Here is a 15,572-nt window from a genome sequence, read left to right on the forward strand (position 1 = left end):
GGGGGCAAGGGCATGAGACCAATGTCTGCAGAAAGAAGAGTCAATAATTATAAAAATAAGTTTTAGTAGTTAAAAAATCCACATACAGAATTTGTACAAGATATCTAGTATAAGAGGTGATTTTAAATTACAGCATAGAAAAAAAAAACGGAGGGAACGTCTAAGAGAGGGCAGTGGCTGGTTAGTTGTGTATTAAACATCGACAAATATGTGGAGAGTGCCTACCACGTGCCAGGGATTGCTCTAGTATATTAACTGCATTTGATACTGAATAAATCGTAACCTGCCCTCACAAGCTTCCATTCTTTAAGCATTGGCGTCTGCTGCCACACGCACATAATGAAGGTGCAAATCTGGAAAAGATAAAGAAATTGAGAGATGAGCTCTGAGATCAAGGGAAGTTGGGCGGGGGGAGTGGGGGGCAAGGGGTGATAGCTTGAACTGGGGAATCAGATTCTAAAACGTTGACTATAGATCAGGTACACAGTAGGTGCTCAATAAAGATGTGTGAACTGAACGAATAGCTCCCACCTTCCTCCATCGCTTCATCTCCCACTCGTCTGCTCTGGCTGCCATCTTGATGTTGCTCAAGCACTGTCTGGCTTTGAAGGCCATGCACTGGTCCCTGGGCCTATGGTGGCTTCCCTCCCTCCCCATTCTGTAGTCTGGCTGACTCTCCCCTCATTGCCTGTTGTCCGTGGTGCAGGCAGCCTCCACATTTGCCGGCCTGAGAGCTACTGTGGGCAGGATCCCTACCAAGGAGGCTCTGCATCCCTGGAGGAGGGGTTCAGAGGCCCAGTTTACCTGGAGGACACTGCAGTGACTGCTTCCTCCTCTTCTCGCACAGCATGTAGAGCAGGGCTCCAGTGAGGAGGAAAACGATGCCCAAGAGGGACAGCACTGGCACCATGGCTGATGTCCCAGCTGCAGGACCCACATTCTCTCCCAGCTGCCTCTGGTTCCCCCTGGCCCCAGGCCTTGCCCCCAGACGGTGGCCCAAAGTGTAAGTGGTAGTCTCATTGGTGTGGATGAGCTTTTGGTCCAACAAAGTTGCTCCTTCTGGAGAGATGGGCTGCTGGGTAGGCTGCAGGGTGGATGGCAGGTACTTCTGTGAGGGGGTGCCCGTGGCTGAAGGTGTCTTTTCTGTGGGCTCAGGAACTTGGGTGCTGCGGGGAGGTACATGTCCCTGGCGGGCCACACTCCTGGCGTGAGCACGTCCACATTCTGAAGAAGCAAGAAGTGAGGAATCAGGGCTATGAGGGGATAAGCTGAAGAACTAGATAGAGGGAAGGGTAGTGGGTCAAGGAGAACATCAAGGGAACAGCTAAATGCCAGGAAAGAAAGGCAGGGGCAGAGGGGAAACATGGGGAGATGGAAGTGAGCAAACCACAACATGGAACCACTGGGGCGAGCATGCATTCTGAACTGGGAAGTCAGGAGACCTGGGTTGGAACCCGGGCTCTGCTACAAAGTAGCTGTGACCTTGCCCCTTGTCTCTTAACCTCTCTGGGATTCATTTCTTTCAGCTGTAAAGCAAGGATAATTTTAGTACTAAAGGCCAGAGTAGCCAGGAAGAGTAAATGAATAAGGTAGGTCTACGTAGCCAAAGGGCAGTATGGGTACCACCAATGCTACAGAAGACAACTTTAGCTGGGACCTGGAAGAACACTTTGTGTCTTAATGGTTGTGTATTTATTTTAGGAGAGAAATACAACCAGCATATCAAATTTGTGACTTCACAGATGTTCCTGCTTAGGACTAGTTGCCATTAAGTTTTTCAGAAGTGGCTGTGTACATTTAAGATTTATTCGTTTCATTGTTTGTAAATTTTACCTCAAAAGAAAAAAAAAGGTACAATAAAATATAAAACCCTCCTTAATAATATACATGATGAAATGTCTGGGGATAAAGTATAGTCAACCCTGCAACTTACTTGGAAGTGCACCAAAAAATATTAGGCAGGTTGATGAGGAATAGAGGGATGGATAGACAGATGGGCGTGCAATAAAGCAAATATAGTTAAAATGCTGTAGACTCGATATTGTAAAATATAAAATATATATGCTTTATTATGTACACACATAAAATATAAAAATCAAATATTATAGAATCTAGGTGGTGGGTATATGGATGTTCACTGTACAAATCTTTCAACTTTTATATATGTCTTTAAATTTCCATAATAAATTACTGGAAAATAAAAATAGTGCCTTGATTTCAAGGAAAACATTAAGTAAATGCACAGGTGATAGGATGAACTGGCAAAAATCCTGGAAGTGACGGTGAGTGATTTCTGGTAAACAGGGACTTAAGTGAAAGTACACAGAATAGGAATGTGAGGTGTCAAAGGGGAAAGGGCTGAGGCAAAGAAAAGTGTGAAGTGGAGGCGGCCGAGCCCTGGAGACAGAGCCTGGGGAGGAGGGGGAACGTGCTCACCTTCACGATCAAAGCAGCGCATCAGTTCCTGGACCCACCGGTCACTGCTGCCTCCACACACACTTCCCGAGGGTAGCTGGAACCTGTAAGGAAGGACGTGGTCTCAGCTGTGTCTCCAATCTCCACCCCCTTTCTCTCCCCCCACTTTCCCAGCTCTTTCCTCTTTCCAAAGAAGTGAGGTCACTGCCAAGATTCAGCAGTTTCTGCTGGGACTGGGAAATTCCAGGCAGAACAGGGAAACTAAGGTGTGGAGAATTAGGGCACACATAACCTAATGTTATGGGGACTACAGAAGGGACTAGGGGTCCTCCCAGAAGGAGTTCAAGTTTGACCAGAGAGGGTCCTGGAGGCACCCGGAGGCTCTGCGCTCCCAGGGGTGGGTGAGATTACCTGACGTAGGAAGAGCAACGTTGATAGACTTTCAGGTATTTTCGGAGATGTCCCATGATGTGATCGTTAGGAGGGGAGTGGGAAGAAATTCTTCTATCACAGGGACAACTGCCAGCGATGCTACCTTCATTGCCATCGCCTGAGCGGGACCGAGGTGGTCAGCACAGTTTCCCAGGTTCAGGGGCTCACGCAGCGGTAAACTTAGCCTCCAACCCACAGCCCCACTGCAGCCTCTCCCCTAGACCCGGGGATCTGAGCCCCTCCCACCCCCAGGGCTCAACTCACACATCACACTCCCCAAACACGTCCATAATCACACCTGGGCCCTGGTGTTCCCCAGCCGGTCCCCAACCCCAGGCAGCTAGCCCTCCCCCTGCCCCGGCTGCCTTGGGGACCCTGGCTCCCCACTTATTCAACTCAACCCCGCGGCCCTCGTGCCCCCCATCCCCTTCCCCGGATTCGGGGATCTGGGAACCAGCCGGGCCCCTGACGAACCTGGAGGAGTGTGGCACAATAGAAAGAGTAGGAGCAAGAGGATCCGGAGTTCCCAGCTCAGCATCATCTCGGGCCCGCCTCGCCCTGTCTGAGTCCCAGACGTGCTCCAGCCGGTTTCTCAATGGCTTTCGCTTCCTTCTCCCGCCACGCCTGAGATTCTGCGGGAGACGGCGGCCGTCGGCACCAAGGCCGGGCCGAGGCGAGGCGCGAGGTGGCGGCGCCTCCCTGTGGGCGCCCTCACCGTCTCGAACCAGTAAGTGCGGTCAGTACCGTTGTAGCCGCGTGATCGCCAGCCTGGGGCGGCGGGGAAACTCCGGGAGGCGGAGCGCCTCTGCCCGCGCTCCCGCACCCAGCCCAGTGCCCCGTCGAGGAGGCAGCCAGGAATGTTTGAAGAAGGCGAAAGAAAGCGGAAGAAAGTCCAGGCTGCAAGGCCAGGCGTGGCGGGCGGGCACTGCCCACTAGGCTGATCCGCTTCGGCCCGGGGATGTCAGCCCCGCCCGCCCGCCCTCCGCAGGTCAGTTGGCTGGACCTCCTCCTTCGAGAGGCTTTCACTTTTCGGGCTCGGGTCCGGCGCACTGGGATCCAGTCACATGGCTGGAGTGACCGCGGCAGACGAGTCCGCGCGCCCAGCAGCACACTGACTGCCCTGAGCGCCTCTGCGCCGCGCACGACACAGGGGGCGTGGCAACCCGAGGAGCCGGCGGAGGGCTCGGGCAGCCTGACGTCACGCCCCACCCCGAGGTATTTACCTTCGAAAAGTGGTGGCGGCTGCAGGTACCGGAGTAGCGAACCGGACGGCAGGGGCTAGGTGTACCGGGGCTCACCGCCAAACCTATCCAAGCCGAAGATGCCCTAGCTCCTGTCCCCCTCCTCCCACACCCCACAGACGGATCCAAAACTCTTCCCTCCTCACCAAACCCTTGCCCATAGGATTAGCCCTCTCCCACTTCTATCCTCAACTTAAACCCTACCTTTGAGGGTTTGAGCCTCAAATTTTGAGCCCCAAATACCATCTCCCTCCCGACTACTCATCCTTAACCCTATCACCCACTTTCAAGTCTGGACCCCATTCTCACCCTGAATTCCCATCCTCCGCCCTGAAAACTCCTTCCTCACTCCTAACACTCATCCATAGATTCCACCCTAAGTGACCCTCAAACCCACAATCTCCCCCATTTTATGACCCAGCCCCAAACTCTCCCGAGTACCTCTCTCTCACCCTACATCCCTCCCTCTGCTCAGTCTGGGCCCAGGCCTTGTTCCCCTGAAGACATGGAGTTTGTGTCTGGATACCGGGATGAGTTCCTTGATTTCGTTGCCCTCCTCTTTGGCTGGTTCCGCAAGTTCGTGGCGGAGCGCGGGGCCGTGAGAACCAGCCCGGAGGGTTGCTGGTGGCAGCTGGAGGCTCAGATCAGAAGGCTGCCCCAGGACCGCGCCCTTTGGGTGCTCCACGTCTTGCCCAACCGTAGTGTGGGCATCAGCCTGGGGCAAGGGGCAGAGCCAGGCCCTGCACCAGGCCTGGGGGCTGCCCGGCTCCTGGGAGACGAGCCCCCACTCCACCTGCGGGACCTAAGCCCCTATGTCAGCTTTGTCAGCCTGGAGGAAGGGGGAGAGGAGGAGGGCGCAGGCACCGAGAAAGTAGAAACAGAGGCGGATGGGAAGCCAGCCCCTACCAGCAGGGAGTCCCCACGGGAAGCAAACCCCCCAGGGGAGGCAGACGGGACCCAGCAGGAGGCAGCAGGTGGCGAGGTCGGCTGCCAAGAGGACAGAGCGGAGGACAAACCAGGGCCTGAGAGAAGAAAGGGACAGAGAAGTGGTAAGAACCCAGGGCTGGCCCTGCCCTGCCCCCGCCCAGGCATACTCCCCTTCAAAGCCCTCCTCTGCCCCTCAGAATCCAGTTAGGAGTCACAAATGGGTGGCCCTCAGGCCAATCTGGCCTAAAAAGGTGTCTTCATTGATCCACAATGTTCTTTGTTTTTTAAAATTTGAGCCAACATTTAAACATTAAAAGAAAAAACTTCCAGAAGTCTGGAGTTACCCCTTCTCAAGAAAAATGTAAAGTTCCCACAGCAGGCCCACATTTCCACCCCGCAGCAAATGCTGGTTCTGTGTAGCCGCAGTCCCCTTCCGATGAGGCGTGCCCTCTCTCCCTAGTCCCCTTCGCTCAGTCTTCTAGTCCCCGTGGGTATTTGATTTGGTATCCCTGACCCTGACAGTCTTTGCCCCCGACTCTTCCCTTTTTCCCCAGAGGCGCCCCCCCTGCACCTTTCCTGCCTCCTACTGGTGACGGATGAATACGGCACCATCTTGGGCATTGACCTGCTGACGGATGGAGGGCAGGGGAGTGCAGGCAGGGGCTCAGGGACACAGAACCTGGCTCCTCGGGCCTATGCTCTCCTCTGCCACAGCATGGCCTGTCCCATGGGCTCTGGAGACCCCCGAAAGCCCCGAAAGCTTACTGTGGGAGACGCCCAGCTGCATCGGTACAGAAACCTGGTAGAGGGTGGGGAAGCCTGGGGCCCTGGGCTCCTGAGCCCCCCAGCCTGATGCCGTCTCCACCCCCATTCAGGGAGCTGGAGAATCTGGTCCCAAGGCTGAAAGTGAAGCTAACCAAGACCCCGATGCGGACATGGGGTCCCCGGCCTGGCTTCACCTTTGCCTCCCTTCGGGCTCGAAACTGCCATGTTTGTCACAGGCATAGCTTTGAAGTGAAGCTAACCCCCTGGTGAGCAGCCTGCAGAGATGGAGGGAGTGGAAGGAAGACCCCAACAGTCAGGCAAACAGAGAGGAAGCAGGCTGGGGGGTGGGGCCCTGCAGACAGACAGAATGAGGGACAGGGAAACAAGAAGATGACACACACACAAAAAAGCTGTTATAGGCAGAGAGAGTACAAACAGACTGAGTGCGTACGGGCAGTCGCAGGACAGATGGACAGCAGACAGGGGACCTACAGACACTAACACTGAGTGCCCACCCCTCCCCGTGACCCCAGCCCCCAGTGTGGCGCTGTCTTGTACTGCGGAGAGGCTTGTCTCCAGGCTGACTGGAAGCGATGCCCAGATGATGTGAGCCATCGATTTTGGTGCCCAAGGCTTGCAGCCTTCATGGAGCGGGCCGGAGAACTGGCAACTCTGCCTTTTACCTACACCACAGGTACCCTAAGAAGGTCAGGATGGGTGGGGGAAAGTGGGACCCGGTCTTTGGAACTGGGGCCCCAGGTGCCTGGGAACAGGGTCCTGGGCTTGAAGGCTAAGTGCCTGGGGCTGGAATCTAGATCCCTGGAATAACAGCTGGGTGCTGGGTATTTGGGGCTGGGGGCTAGACCCCTGGGGCTGGACACAGCATCTCTGGAGCTGAGAACTGAGCGCCCTGGTCCCTGAGAGAACTTACGGGATTCGGGAGTAGGGATTCAAATACTTGCTTCTCAGCTTCACCACTAACTGGTGACCTGAAACAAATCGCTTTACTTCTTAGAGCTATTTCCTCAACTGTGAAATGGGCAGACTAACAAATGTTAAAACGCATGGAATTGTTATATGGGTTCTGTGGGCTATGCTGTAGACACTCAGAAATGTTAATAGTTCTCTGCCTGACTAGAACCAGACTCAGACTCAGGGTCCTGGGGAGAGACTGAGGAGAGCCAAAGTCTGGAATCCTGGCCACCAGGCCCTCAACCCCTCCCCTCATCCTTCTCCAGAGGTGACCAGTGAAACCTTTAACAAGGAGGCCTTCCTGGCCTCACGAGGCCTCACTCGTGGCTACTGGACCCAGCTCAGCATGCTGATTCCAGGCCCTGGCACCCTCGGGCACCCAAGGGGCAGCACACCATCCCTCAGCGTTCTTCTCAATGGTGCGTGGGGCCTCTCTCCAGGCATAAGTCCCTCAGACTAGAGGGAAGGACGGGAGAGCAAAAAGTTGTCCGGGTCCTAGATAACCCCTCCACATACACACCAAACCTCACCACCACCACCAGGGCATTTCATGCCTCTCCTCAACCCTCAGAAAAGTCACCACTGCCCAGCCCATCCAGAAGCCCCATCCCTAGGCAGCTCCCCATTCCTCCTGCTGCAGCTCCAGGCCCTCTCTCAGGGAACACAGCTCCTCTGGAAGAAGGAAGAGGCCAGGTGGGGACCTCCCTGACACCAGGCTCCTCTTCTTTCATCCTCTCAGGAGATCCCTACCAGCTTCTTCAGGGGGATGGGCCTGCTCTGATGCCTCCTGTGCCCCCAGATCCACCCAGGGGCCTCTTTGGTGAGCTGGAGGGGCCCTGAGGGAGCTAGGGGTAGGGACGGGGACTGGAGGGCCGGCAGACTCGGTGGCTGAGAAAGGGGGCTATTGGACAGGAGAGGTGGGGGTCCAGGCCTGGGGCAAGGTCCCCAGTAACCCACTCTCCCCAGGCTCGTGGCAGGATTACTACACATGGCGGGGCCTCAGCTTGGACTCCCCCATGGCTGTGCTTCTCACCTACCCGCTGACTGTGTACTACGTCATCACCCATCTGGTGCCCCAGTCCTGTAAGGAGGGCGGAGGCAGGGGGAGGAGTGCGTGGAGCAGGAGGGCCGGGGGGCGGGGGTAGGGGACAGGAGGGAGGGGAGGAGGAGACCGTATTCTTAAATGACTAGCTTATCACCCAGTCCCTGAGCTCAACATCCAGAACAAACAGTCACTGAAAATCCACGTGATGGAGGCTGGGAAGGAGTTTGACCTCATCATGGTGTTTTGGGTAAGTCCCTCCAGGCCTGAGGGTTGAGCATTTGGGTGTGGAGGTGGATGCAGGGTGGGACCCAGATCTGTCCTCTTTGCCCTTCAGGAGCTCTTGGTCTTGCTCCCCCACGTGGCCCTGGAGCTGCAGTTTGTGGGTGACAGCCTGCCCCCTGAGAGTGACCAGCAGAATTTTACCTTGCAGAGGGTGAGGGCTGAGGGGGGTGCCCTGCTCTTTAGTCCTAACCCTCCTGCTGTCCTCCCAGCTGGGCTCTGCCCTTCCGATCCCTGCCTCCTCTCCCCTGTCTTACCTGATGCATCTCCCAGTACCAAAACTTCCACCGGCTTCTCCACCCCACTCCAAACTCCCCAGGATGACCTCGAAGTATCTGTCCGTCCTGGTTCCGGGGTATCAGCACGGCTAAGCTCTGGGACTAAGGAGAAGGGGGGCCGCAGGGACCTGCAGATCAAGGTGTCTGCTCGGCCCTACCACCTGCTCCAGGGGCCCAAGCCTGACTTGGTTATCGGTAAGCGCTTGGGGTAGGAGCATGGGGGAGGTGGGAGGAGGCCCTGGGAGCCAGCTTCTCCTTGCTCTCCTTTCCTCCGCAGGATTTAACTCTGGCTTTGGTCTAAAGGACACTTGGCTGAGCTCGCTGCCCCGGTTACAGGTGCGGGATGGGACAAAAGGGACCTTCTCTCACCTCCTGCCCGGTCCCTCCTCCTTTTCTGGAAGTCTCTTCTTCCCCATCATCTGCTCTACAGACCTGGGGTGCGCCAGCGGGTCCTCCTGCCCCCCTCTGTGCCTGCCTCGTGCCTCTCCCCATCCCGGTCCGCCTGGGTCCTCGGGAGGTACGTGGGGTTGGGAGCCTTTCTGAGAGTGTCTGAGGCCCCGCCCCCACCCCAGTCCCTCCGAGTGCCGGCCTTCTTCACCGAGAGCAGCGAGTACGGCTGTGTGATGGACGACCAGACCATGGCGGTGGCCACGGGAGGGGGCACCAGCCCTCCACAGCCCAACCCTTTCCGCTCCCCCTTTCGCCTCAGAGCGGCGGACAACTGTATGCCCTGGTAAGGCCTTCTTGCTCTCTGGCCACGCATCCTGAAAGGTCCACCGCTACCCTCGTCTCTGCGGTCCTGGGACCCTCCTGGCCCAGCCCTACACCCTGCTTTCGCCGCGCGCACTCCCACCACCCCCGCTGGAGGGTCTCGACAACGCCCACACACCCCTCTTTACATCCAGCTCACAAAAATCTCTCCAACGCCTCGTTTCCCAGCCCCGCCCCCCCCCAACCCCTCAGCAAAAAAAAGCCAGGTTACGCTCGGGCTGGCAGAGCCCTAAGTTTAGCCCCACCCCCTGAAACTCGGAGCCCACAAACTCCGCCCCTTGGGAAAATCCCGGCCTCTTGGCACCGCCCCTGACGGCGCCACGCCCCCCTCAGGTACTGCAACGCCTTCATCTTCCACCTGGTCTACAAGCCTCCGCAAGGGAGCTGGGCCCGCCCGGTGCCAGGGCCCGCGCCTCCCGCCCCAACTCCTACCGCTCCTCCCGCCCCCGCCCGTAGGCGCCGAGGAGAAAAGAAACCTGGGCGGAGGGCCCGCCGGCGGAGGTGAGGGCGGAGAGGTAGAAGTCCACCCCCTCCCCTAACACGCCTCAGAAAGGAACACGAAACCGGCGAGGCCGAGGGGGGAGGCCAGTTGGCGGAACACGAAAGGTAATTAAACTTACTTGTTTGAAACCACTGAGTCAAACGCTCATAACTGGGTCCTTAAATGGAAAGAGGATTAAAGGATTTACGGATGACATTTTCTTCCATCTTTCTTCAGTTCCTCGAAAGCTGTCCCCTCTGGGATTCTGCCCTCCTGGGTAATCCCAAACTTCTTCTAATGTGTGTGTAGACAAGGCATTTTCCGGCCCCAGTAACAGGCAGGGACCGGATCCGAGTCAAGCAAGACCAAGAAACAGAAAGTGGCTTCTCTCTGGGGGGAGAGGGGACGGGGGCGGGGGCAGGGGAGGCATGCAACCTCCTAGGGGCACTCACAACCTTGGTTTAGAGTCAGTGAAAGACCCCAGCCACCCAACTGTCCAAGTTAGAAACTTCATGGCCATCCCTGACTCCACGTTCTCTCATCCTTCACGGCCCATAAAGAACCAGCTCCAGCTGAGTCAGGCTGCTGGTCACTCAACATCCAGCAGTTTATGTCCAGTCCCACTGCAAATGCCACCATATCTCGTGTTCCTTACAAAACAGACATTCGAAACATTACTCCCTGCTTAAATCCCCTCAATGAACTTTCCTCTACTTTTAAAATCCCCGTGAGTGTGGGCCGGGCTTGATGACTCTTATCACAACGTATAGAAAGGGAAAAATAGTGGAGAAACCTGGCAGACACCACCTGCACCAAGTGACTAGTTTTACAAGAAATGAGAAGTCATGTTGACGTCATGCTCCCTGACATGATGCAATAAGGCCACATCCCCTCTGTAGTATTATTCCCCCAAATCCATAACTTTAGACTAATCATGAGAACACACCAGACAAAACCAATCTGTGGGACAGTCTACAAAACCCGACTGCTATTCTTCAAAAGCATCAAAGTCACGAAAAGCAAAGAAAGACCAAGAAACGGTGACAGATTGGAAGAGACTTAAGGAGACATGACAACTAAATACGATTCAGTATCCTGGTTTGGACCCTGGAACAGAAAAAAAAATTTAATGGAAAAACTGGAGAAATTCAAATAAAGTTTTCAGTTTAGCTAATGGTATTGTATCAATGCTAATTTCTTAGTTTTGATAAACACGCTGTGGTTATAGAAGAAGTAATAAGGAAGATGTGTGAGGAGTATTTGGGAACACTCTACTGTCTTTGCACCCCACCTATAAATCTAAAATTATTTCAAAAAAAAAAGTTTAAAATTTCAGACTCTTTAGTATGGCTTGTAAGTTGCTTCTCTTTCTGTCATCCTCTTTTATTATAACTATGTTATTATCAAAGTTTCCAAATATACACAAAAGCCCAGAAGATTCAGCTTAATGAATCTCTATGTGCCCATCACCCAGCTTCAACAATTATCAACATTTTTCAAATTTTATTATTACTCCCTGTGATAATGTGATAATATAAGAAATATATATATTTGGTCTGCGTGCCCCATTTCTGGCACAAGAGCTTCTATAATCTGAGTGACAGAGGTGAGAGGAGCATCTTTTGTTATTCATAATAAGCCGCTTTCAACCATACCTGAGTTTAATAAGGTAACTCTAGGTGGGCCCTTATTTAACTTCAGGATGGAAGTTAGATACTAGAGGAACCAACCGCATGATTAGAGAGGGCTGAAACGTTCAGCCCCACCCCTTACTCTCCACGGGAGAGGAGCGAGGCTGGAGATTAAGTTAATCACCAAGCAACCTGCATAAAAATCCCTGAACGATGGGCTTCAGAGAGCTTCTGGGTTAATGAACACACTGAGGTACTGAGGCTGGTACACCTGGAGAGAACATGGAAGCTCCAGGCTACCCCCTCTTCCCTCACCACACCTCGCCCTATACCTCTTTTCCGATTTGCAGTTCCTTTACAACAAACCAGTAATAATTAGTAAACTGTTTTCCTGAGTTCTGTGAGCCATTTTAGCAAATTATTGAACCTGAGAAGGAGATCACAGGAAGCCTCAGTTTATAGTCAGTTGGTCAGAGGGCCCAGGGCTTGCAATTAGCATCTGAAGTGGGGGCAGTCTTTTAGGACTGAGCCCTTAACCTGTGGCAGTCTGTGCTCACTCTGGGCCGGGCTTAATGACTCTTATCACAAAGTATAGAAAGGGAAAAATTCCGTGTCTGGAGTGATTGAATTGGGACTTCCCTGGTGGCGCAGTGGTAAAGAATCTGCCTGCCAACACAGGGGACACGGGTTCAATCCCTGGTCTGGGAAGATCCCACATGCCGTCGAGCAACTAAGCCTGTGCACCACAACTACTGAGCCTGCGCTCTAGAGCCCACGTGCTGCAACAACTGAGCCCATGTGCTGCAACTATTGAAGCCCACGTGCCTAGAGCCCGTGGTACGTAAAAAGAGAAGCCACTGCAATGAGAAGCCCATGCACTGCAACGAAGAGTAGCCCCTGCTCACCACAACTAGAGAAAGCCTGTGTGCAGCAACAAAGACCCAATGCAGCCTAAATAAATAAATACATACATACATACCCTATTTAAAAAATAAAAAAAGAATTGATTGAATTGTAGGACACCCAGTTGGTGTCAGGGTAGTTGGCGAATTGGTTGGTGTGAGAGAACAAACAAAAAGAAAACACCTATTTGGTGTCAAAAGTGCTATTAGTAAAAGCAGCTAATAGTTGGTGTCAGAAGTGAGAAGAGCTAGACTGGCCCTAGCTCACAGAAATATGTGGTTTGAGAGGAGAAAGGATAAAAAGATGGGAGATGCAGAACCTTTGATTCCTGGGTGGCCATGTGGTCACCCATGGCATGGAGCAGCAGCTGTGCTGCACTCAGTTACTAAAGGTAAAAGTAACAAATGGAATTTAAAATTGGATTCAACTCCCAGGAAGTTGTTTCACTAGATGCATAAGGAAATGCAAACCAATAAGAAAAAAAGTGAAATATACAATCCCTTGGTGATTATTTGTAATAGCTAAAATGAAATTTTAAAAGAGTTCTGGTTTGGACTTTGGTGCTAGACTAAGCTTGGGTTTGAGTCAGTCTGAGTTTTGGCCACCAGCCTCAAAGCTATCCAGTAAATAATTAGGCTGGGACAACAGAAAGTACCTCTAAGGCCTCTGCTCACCAAGAAGGTAGTCAGCATGGGGGGAAGGCAAAAACCAAGGATCTACTGAAACCAGGAATATAGTTGTGAAGGAGTTGCTTCATTTTGTAGATTGGTATCATCAGCTTCCTGAAGGACCTTTACTAAAATGGATTGTGAGAGTGAGTAATTTAGGGGCAGTATCTTTGTTTATAAGTGCTCAGGATAGAACAGCATGTTTGGGTTGATACAGGACCCACAGTTCACTATTAAACAATCATAGATGGCTGTACGCCAACCAGACACACAGGAGGTTATTCCTGAGGAATAATCCTAAAGCTATCCAGGACCCACCAAAAGTCACCTCATTAACATAAACTCAGGTACAGTCAAAGGGGCCTGTTATGTATAACAAAAGACACTCCTCTCACCTCCTATCACTCAGGAAATTCCAAGGGTTTTCCACACGTTTGAGCCAAGAATCTGGGATGAAGACCAAAATATGTATTTCTTACATCACAATATCACACACCCCCAGCTGTTTCCCAGAGTGTTTTAAGGCACACCCCAGACATCAGTTAGCTCACTTATATGCATCTATAACTAATGAAGGCTTTTAAAAAATGTAACCACCATGCCATTATCATACCCAATAAAATTAACAATTATTCTTTAATATCTTATCATAATACCCAGTTCATATTCAAGTTTCTTTTCTTTTTTTTTTTTTTTTGTGGTACGCGGGCCTCTCACTGTTGTGGCCTCTCCCGTTGCGGAGCACAGGCTCCGGACACGCAGGCTCAGCGGCCATGGCTCACGGGCCCAGCCGCTCCTCGGCATGTGGGATCTTCCCGGACCGGGGCACAAACCCTTGTCCCCTGCATCGGCAGGCGGACTCTCAACCACTGCGCCACCAGGAAAGCCCTCATATTTCTTGAATTATCTCAGAAATGGCTTTTACAGTTGGTTTGTTACAATCAAGAAATGAATAAGAGCTACACATGGCTTTCAGTTATTATCTCTCTTAAGTTTTTTTGTTGTTTTTCTATAACAGACCTCCTTCCCTTTTTTATTTTCAGTCCACTGATTCAATGAGAAACTAAATCACTTGTGCTGTAGAATGTTCCTCATTCTGGATCTGGCTGATTATTTCCTCTGGGTGTTTTTTTAATCTGTTCATCTATATTCTTTAGTTCTATAATCTGGCAGTTAGATCTACATGACAAACAAGGCCCTTTTAATGTGGCCGCCGCCAACCTCCACAGGCTGATCTCATCCTGCTTCCTGCCCCCTCCCTACCCTCGAGCCAGGGGCTCTAAATGAAGACACCACACTCTCTCAGTGTGGAACTTCCCTGTTTTCTTGCACAATTAATTCCTTCTCAGCCTAAAGCTCACTTCCTTAGGAAGGGAGGCCTTCCTTGACCCCAGATGAGCGTAGACACCCCCTGATAATACCTTGTAAATCCCCTACAGCCATAAAAGGGCAGCCTAGGTCCCTGGTGGATTGAGGGGAAAGAGAACTTTTCCCCACTCCCTTGGCCAGAAAAATAACCTCTCCCTAAATTCCTGCCATCTCCTACGTGAAAGCATATTGTTATCTCTGAGCAGCGGGATTACTAAGGATTTGTTTATTCATTTTGTTTTGCTGTCCTGCTCATTTTTCTTCCGTGAACACACAGTACTTTTGTAATCAAAACGTTTAATTTACAAATTTGCCCACCTTAATAATTCACTTACTAAATACTGATTGAATGCACACACGGCTTTGTGTTAGAGATGCAGTGGGGGAAAAAAAAACTAGAGAATGGTCCCTGCTTCCATGAAATTTACAAGGATCCCTTACCCCCATCACTCTCTATCACATTACTCTTTTATTTTCTTTGAGCACGTATCACAGTTATTTTACTATGTCATTCATTTATTTATGTTTATTACCCCTCCTCCTCTAATACATACTAAAAAGTGAATTCCATGAAAGGGGAGACCTTGTCTGTCTGATTATAACTATGCCCCAGCACAGTGCCTGGGACGTAATAGCCACTCGGCATTTACTAAAGGAATTTTTTTTTTTTTCCGTCTGCGCAGCTTGAGGGATCTTAGTTCCCTGACCAGAGATTGAACCCCGGCCCACGGCAATGAAAGCACCGAGTCCTAACCACTGGACAGCCAGGGAATTCCCTAAAGGACTTTTAGAAACCTATTCCTGCTATACTGGAGGGAAAATGGACTGTGAGAGGGCAAGACTTGAGACGGATCAGCTAGGAGTTTTTGGTAGCAATACAGGCAAGAGCTGATGGTGCCTTGATGCTGGAGAGAAACAGGTTAAATCCTAGGGCTAATGAGGAGGTAGAAATAACAGATGGTGAGCAATTCTATTGGAACAAAGGGAGGGCAGAGAAAGAGCTGAACGTTCCCAGCCAGGACAACCAGATGGAAGGAAGTGCCGTGTGCTCACAGTGGGGACACAGGAAGAGAAGGGATGGAGTTAGAGCGGTTGGAAGGGGTGGGAGAGAAAGGTAATGAACTCAGGGTGGGACTTGTTAAGTTTGAAATGCTCATGGGACCTCGCAGTAGAGATTCTGGTAGGCAATTGACATGTGAGATGGAACTCACACAACTAGGAGAGTGGATGAGGACCCTAGAAAGAAGAAGGGGCCTTCAAAACGGAATCCTGGTGGAGGTAAGGATGGTCAGAGGAAGAGGAGGCAACTAGGGGAGGGAGAAGTGCTGAGAGCACTGGAAAACCAGGAGGGTTCAGAAACAAAGAAACGGTGCTCAGCTCTGCCAGACACTGCTTA

General features: G+C 52.0%; 2 protein-coding genes across 25 annotated transcripts; one reads left to right on the forward strand and one right to left on the reverse strand.

Annotated features, from left to right (window-relative positions):
• Positions 1-47: 47 nt before the first annotated feature.
• CXCL16 (C-X-C motif chemokine ligand 16) lies at positions 48-4,142 on the reverse strand. The gene is made up of 5 exons (XM_060133753.1): positions 3,322-4,142; positions 2,827-2,965; positions 2,437-2,519; positions 805-1,224; positions 48-353 (listed from the first exon to the last, which is right to left on the reverse strand). Exons 1-5 carry the CDS (start codon positions 3,386-3,388, stop codon positions 307-309), a joined length of 756 nt encoding a protein of 251 aa, XP_059989736.1. The 5' UTR covers positions 3,389-4,142; the 3' UTR covers positions 48-306.
• Positions 3,432-15,158, forward strand: ZMYND15 (zinc finger MYND-type containing 15). 24 transcript variants are annotated; one of them, XM_060133749.1, is made up of 14 exons: positions 3,939-5,137; positions 5,570-5,804; positions 5,891-6,046; positions 6,314-6,474; positions 7,019-7,171; positions 7,492-7,572; positions 7,719-7,835; positions 7,956-8,044; positions 8,132-8,230; positions 8,396-8,549; positions 8,632-8,690; positions 8,927-9,087; positions 9,459-9,731; positions 10,167-10,742. In XM_060133749.1, exons 1-13 carry the CDS (start codon positions 4,501-4,503, stop codon positions 9,628-9,630), a joined length of 2,274 nt encoding a protein of 757 aa, XP_059989732.1. In that variant the 5' UTR covers positions 3,939-4,500; the 3' UTR covers positions 9,631-9,731; positions 10,167-10,742. The 24 variants fall into 24 exon arrangements, with proteins under 24 accessions (XP_059989734.1, XP_059989716.1, XP_059989732.1 ...); XM_060133733.1 differs by having other exon boundaries at positions 3,929-4,062; positions 4,564-5,137; positions 7,944-8,044; positions 8,132-8,549; positions 8,658-9,087; XM_060133738.1 differs by having other exon boundaries at positions 7,944-8,044; positions 8,132-8,549.
• Positions 15,159-15,572: the final 414 nt, after the last annotated feature.

This window comes from Lagenorhynchus albirostris, chromosome 20 (assembly GCF_949774975.1).
Source record: "Lagenorhynchus albirostris chromosome 20, mLagAlb1.1, whole genome shotgun sequence".
In the NCBI taxonomy this organism is placed as follows: domain Eukaryota; kingdom Metazoa; phylum Chordata; class Mammalia; order Artiodactyla; family Delphinidae; genus Lagenorhynchus; species Lagenorhynchus albirostris.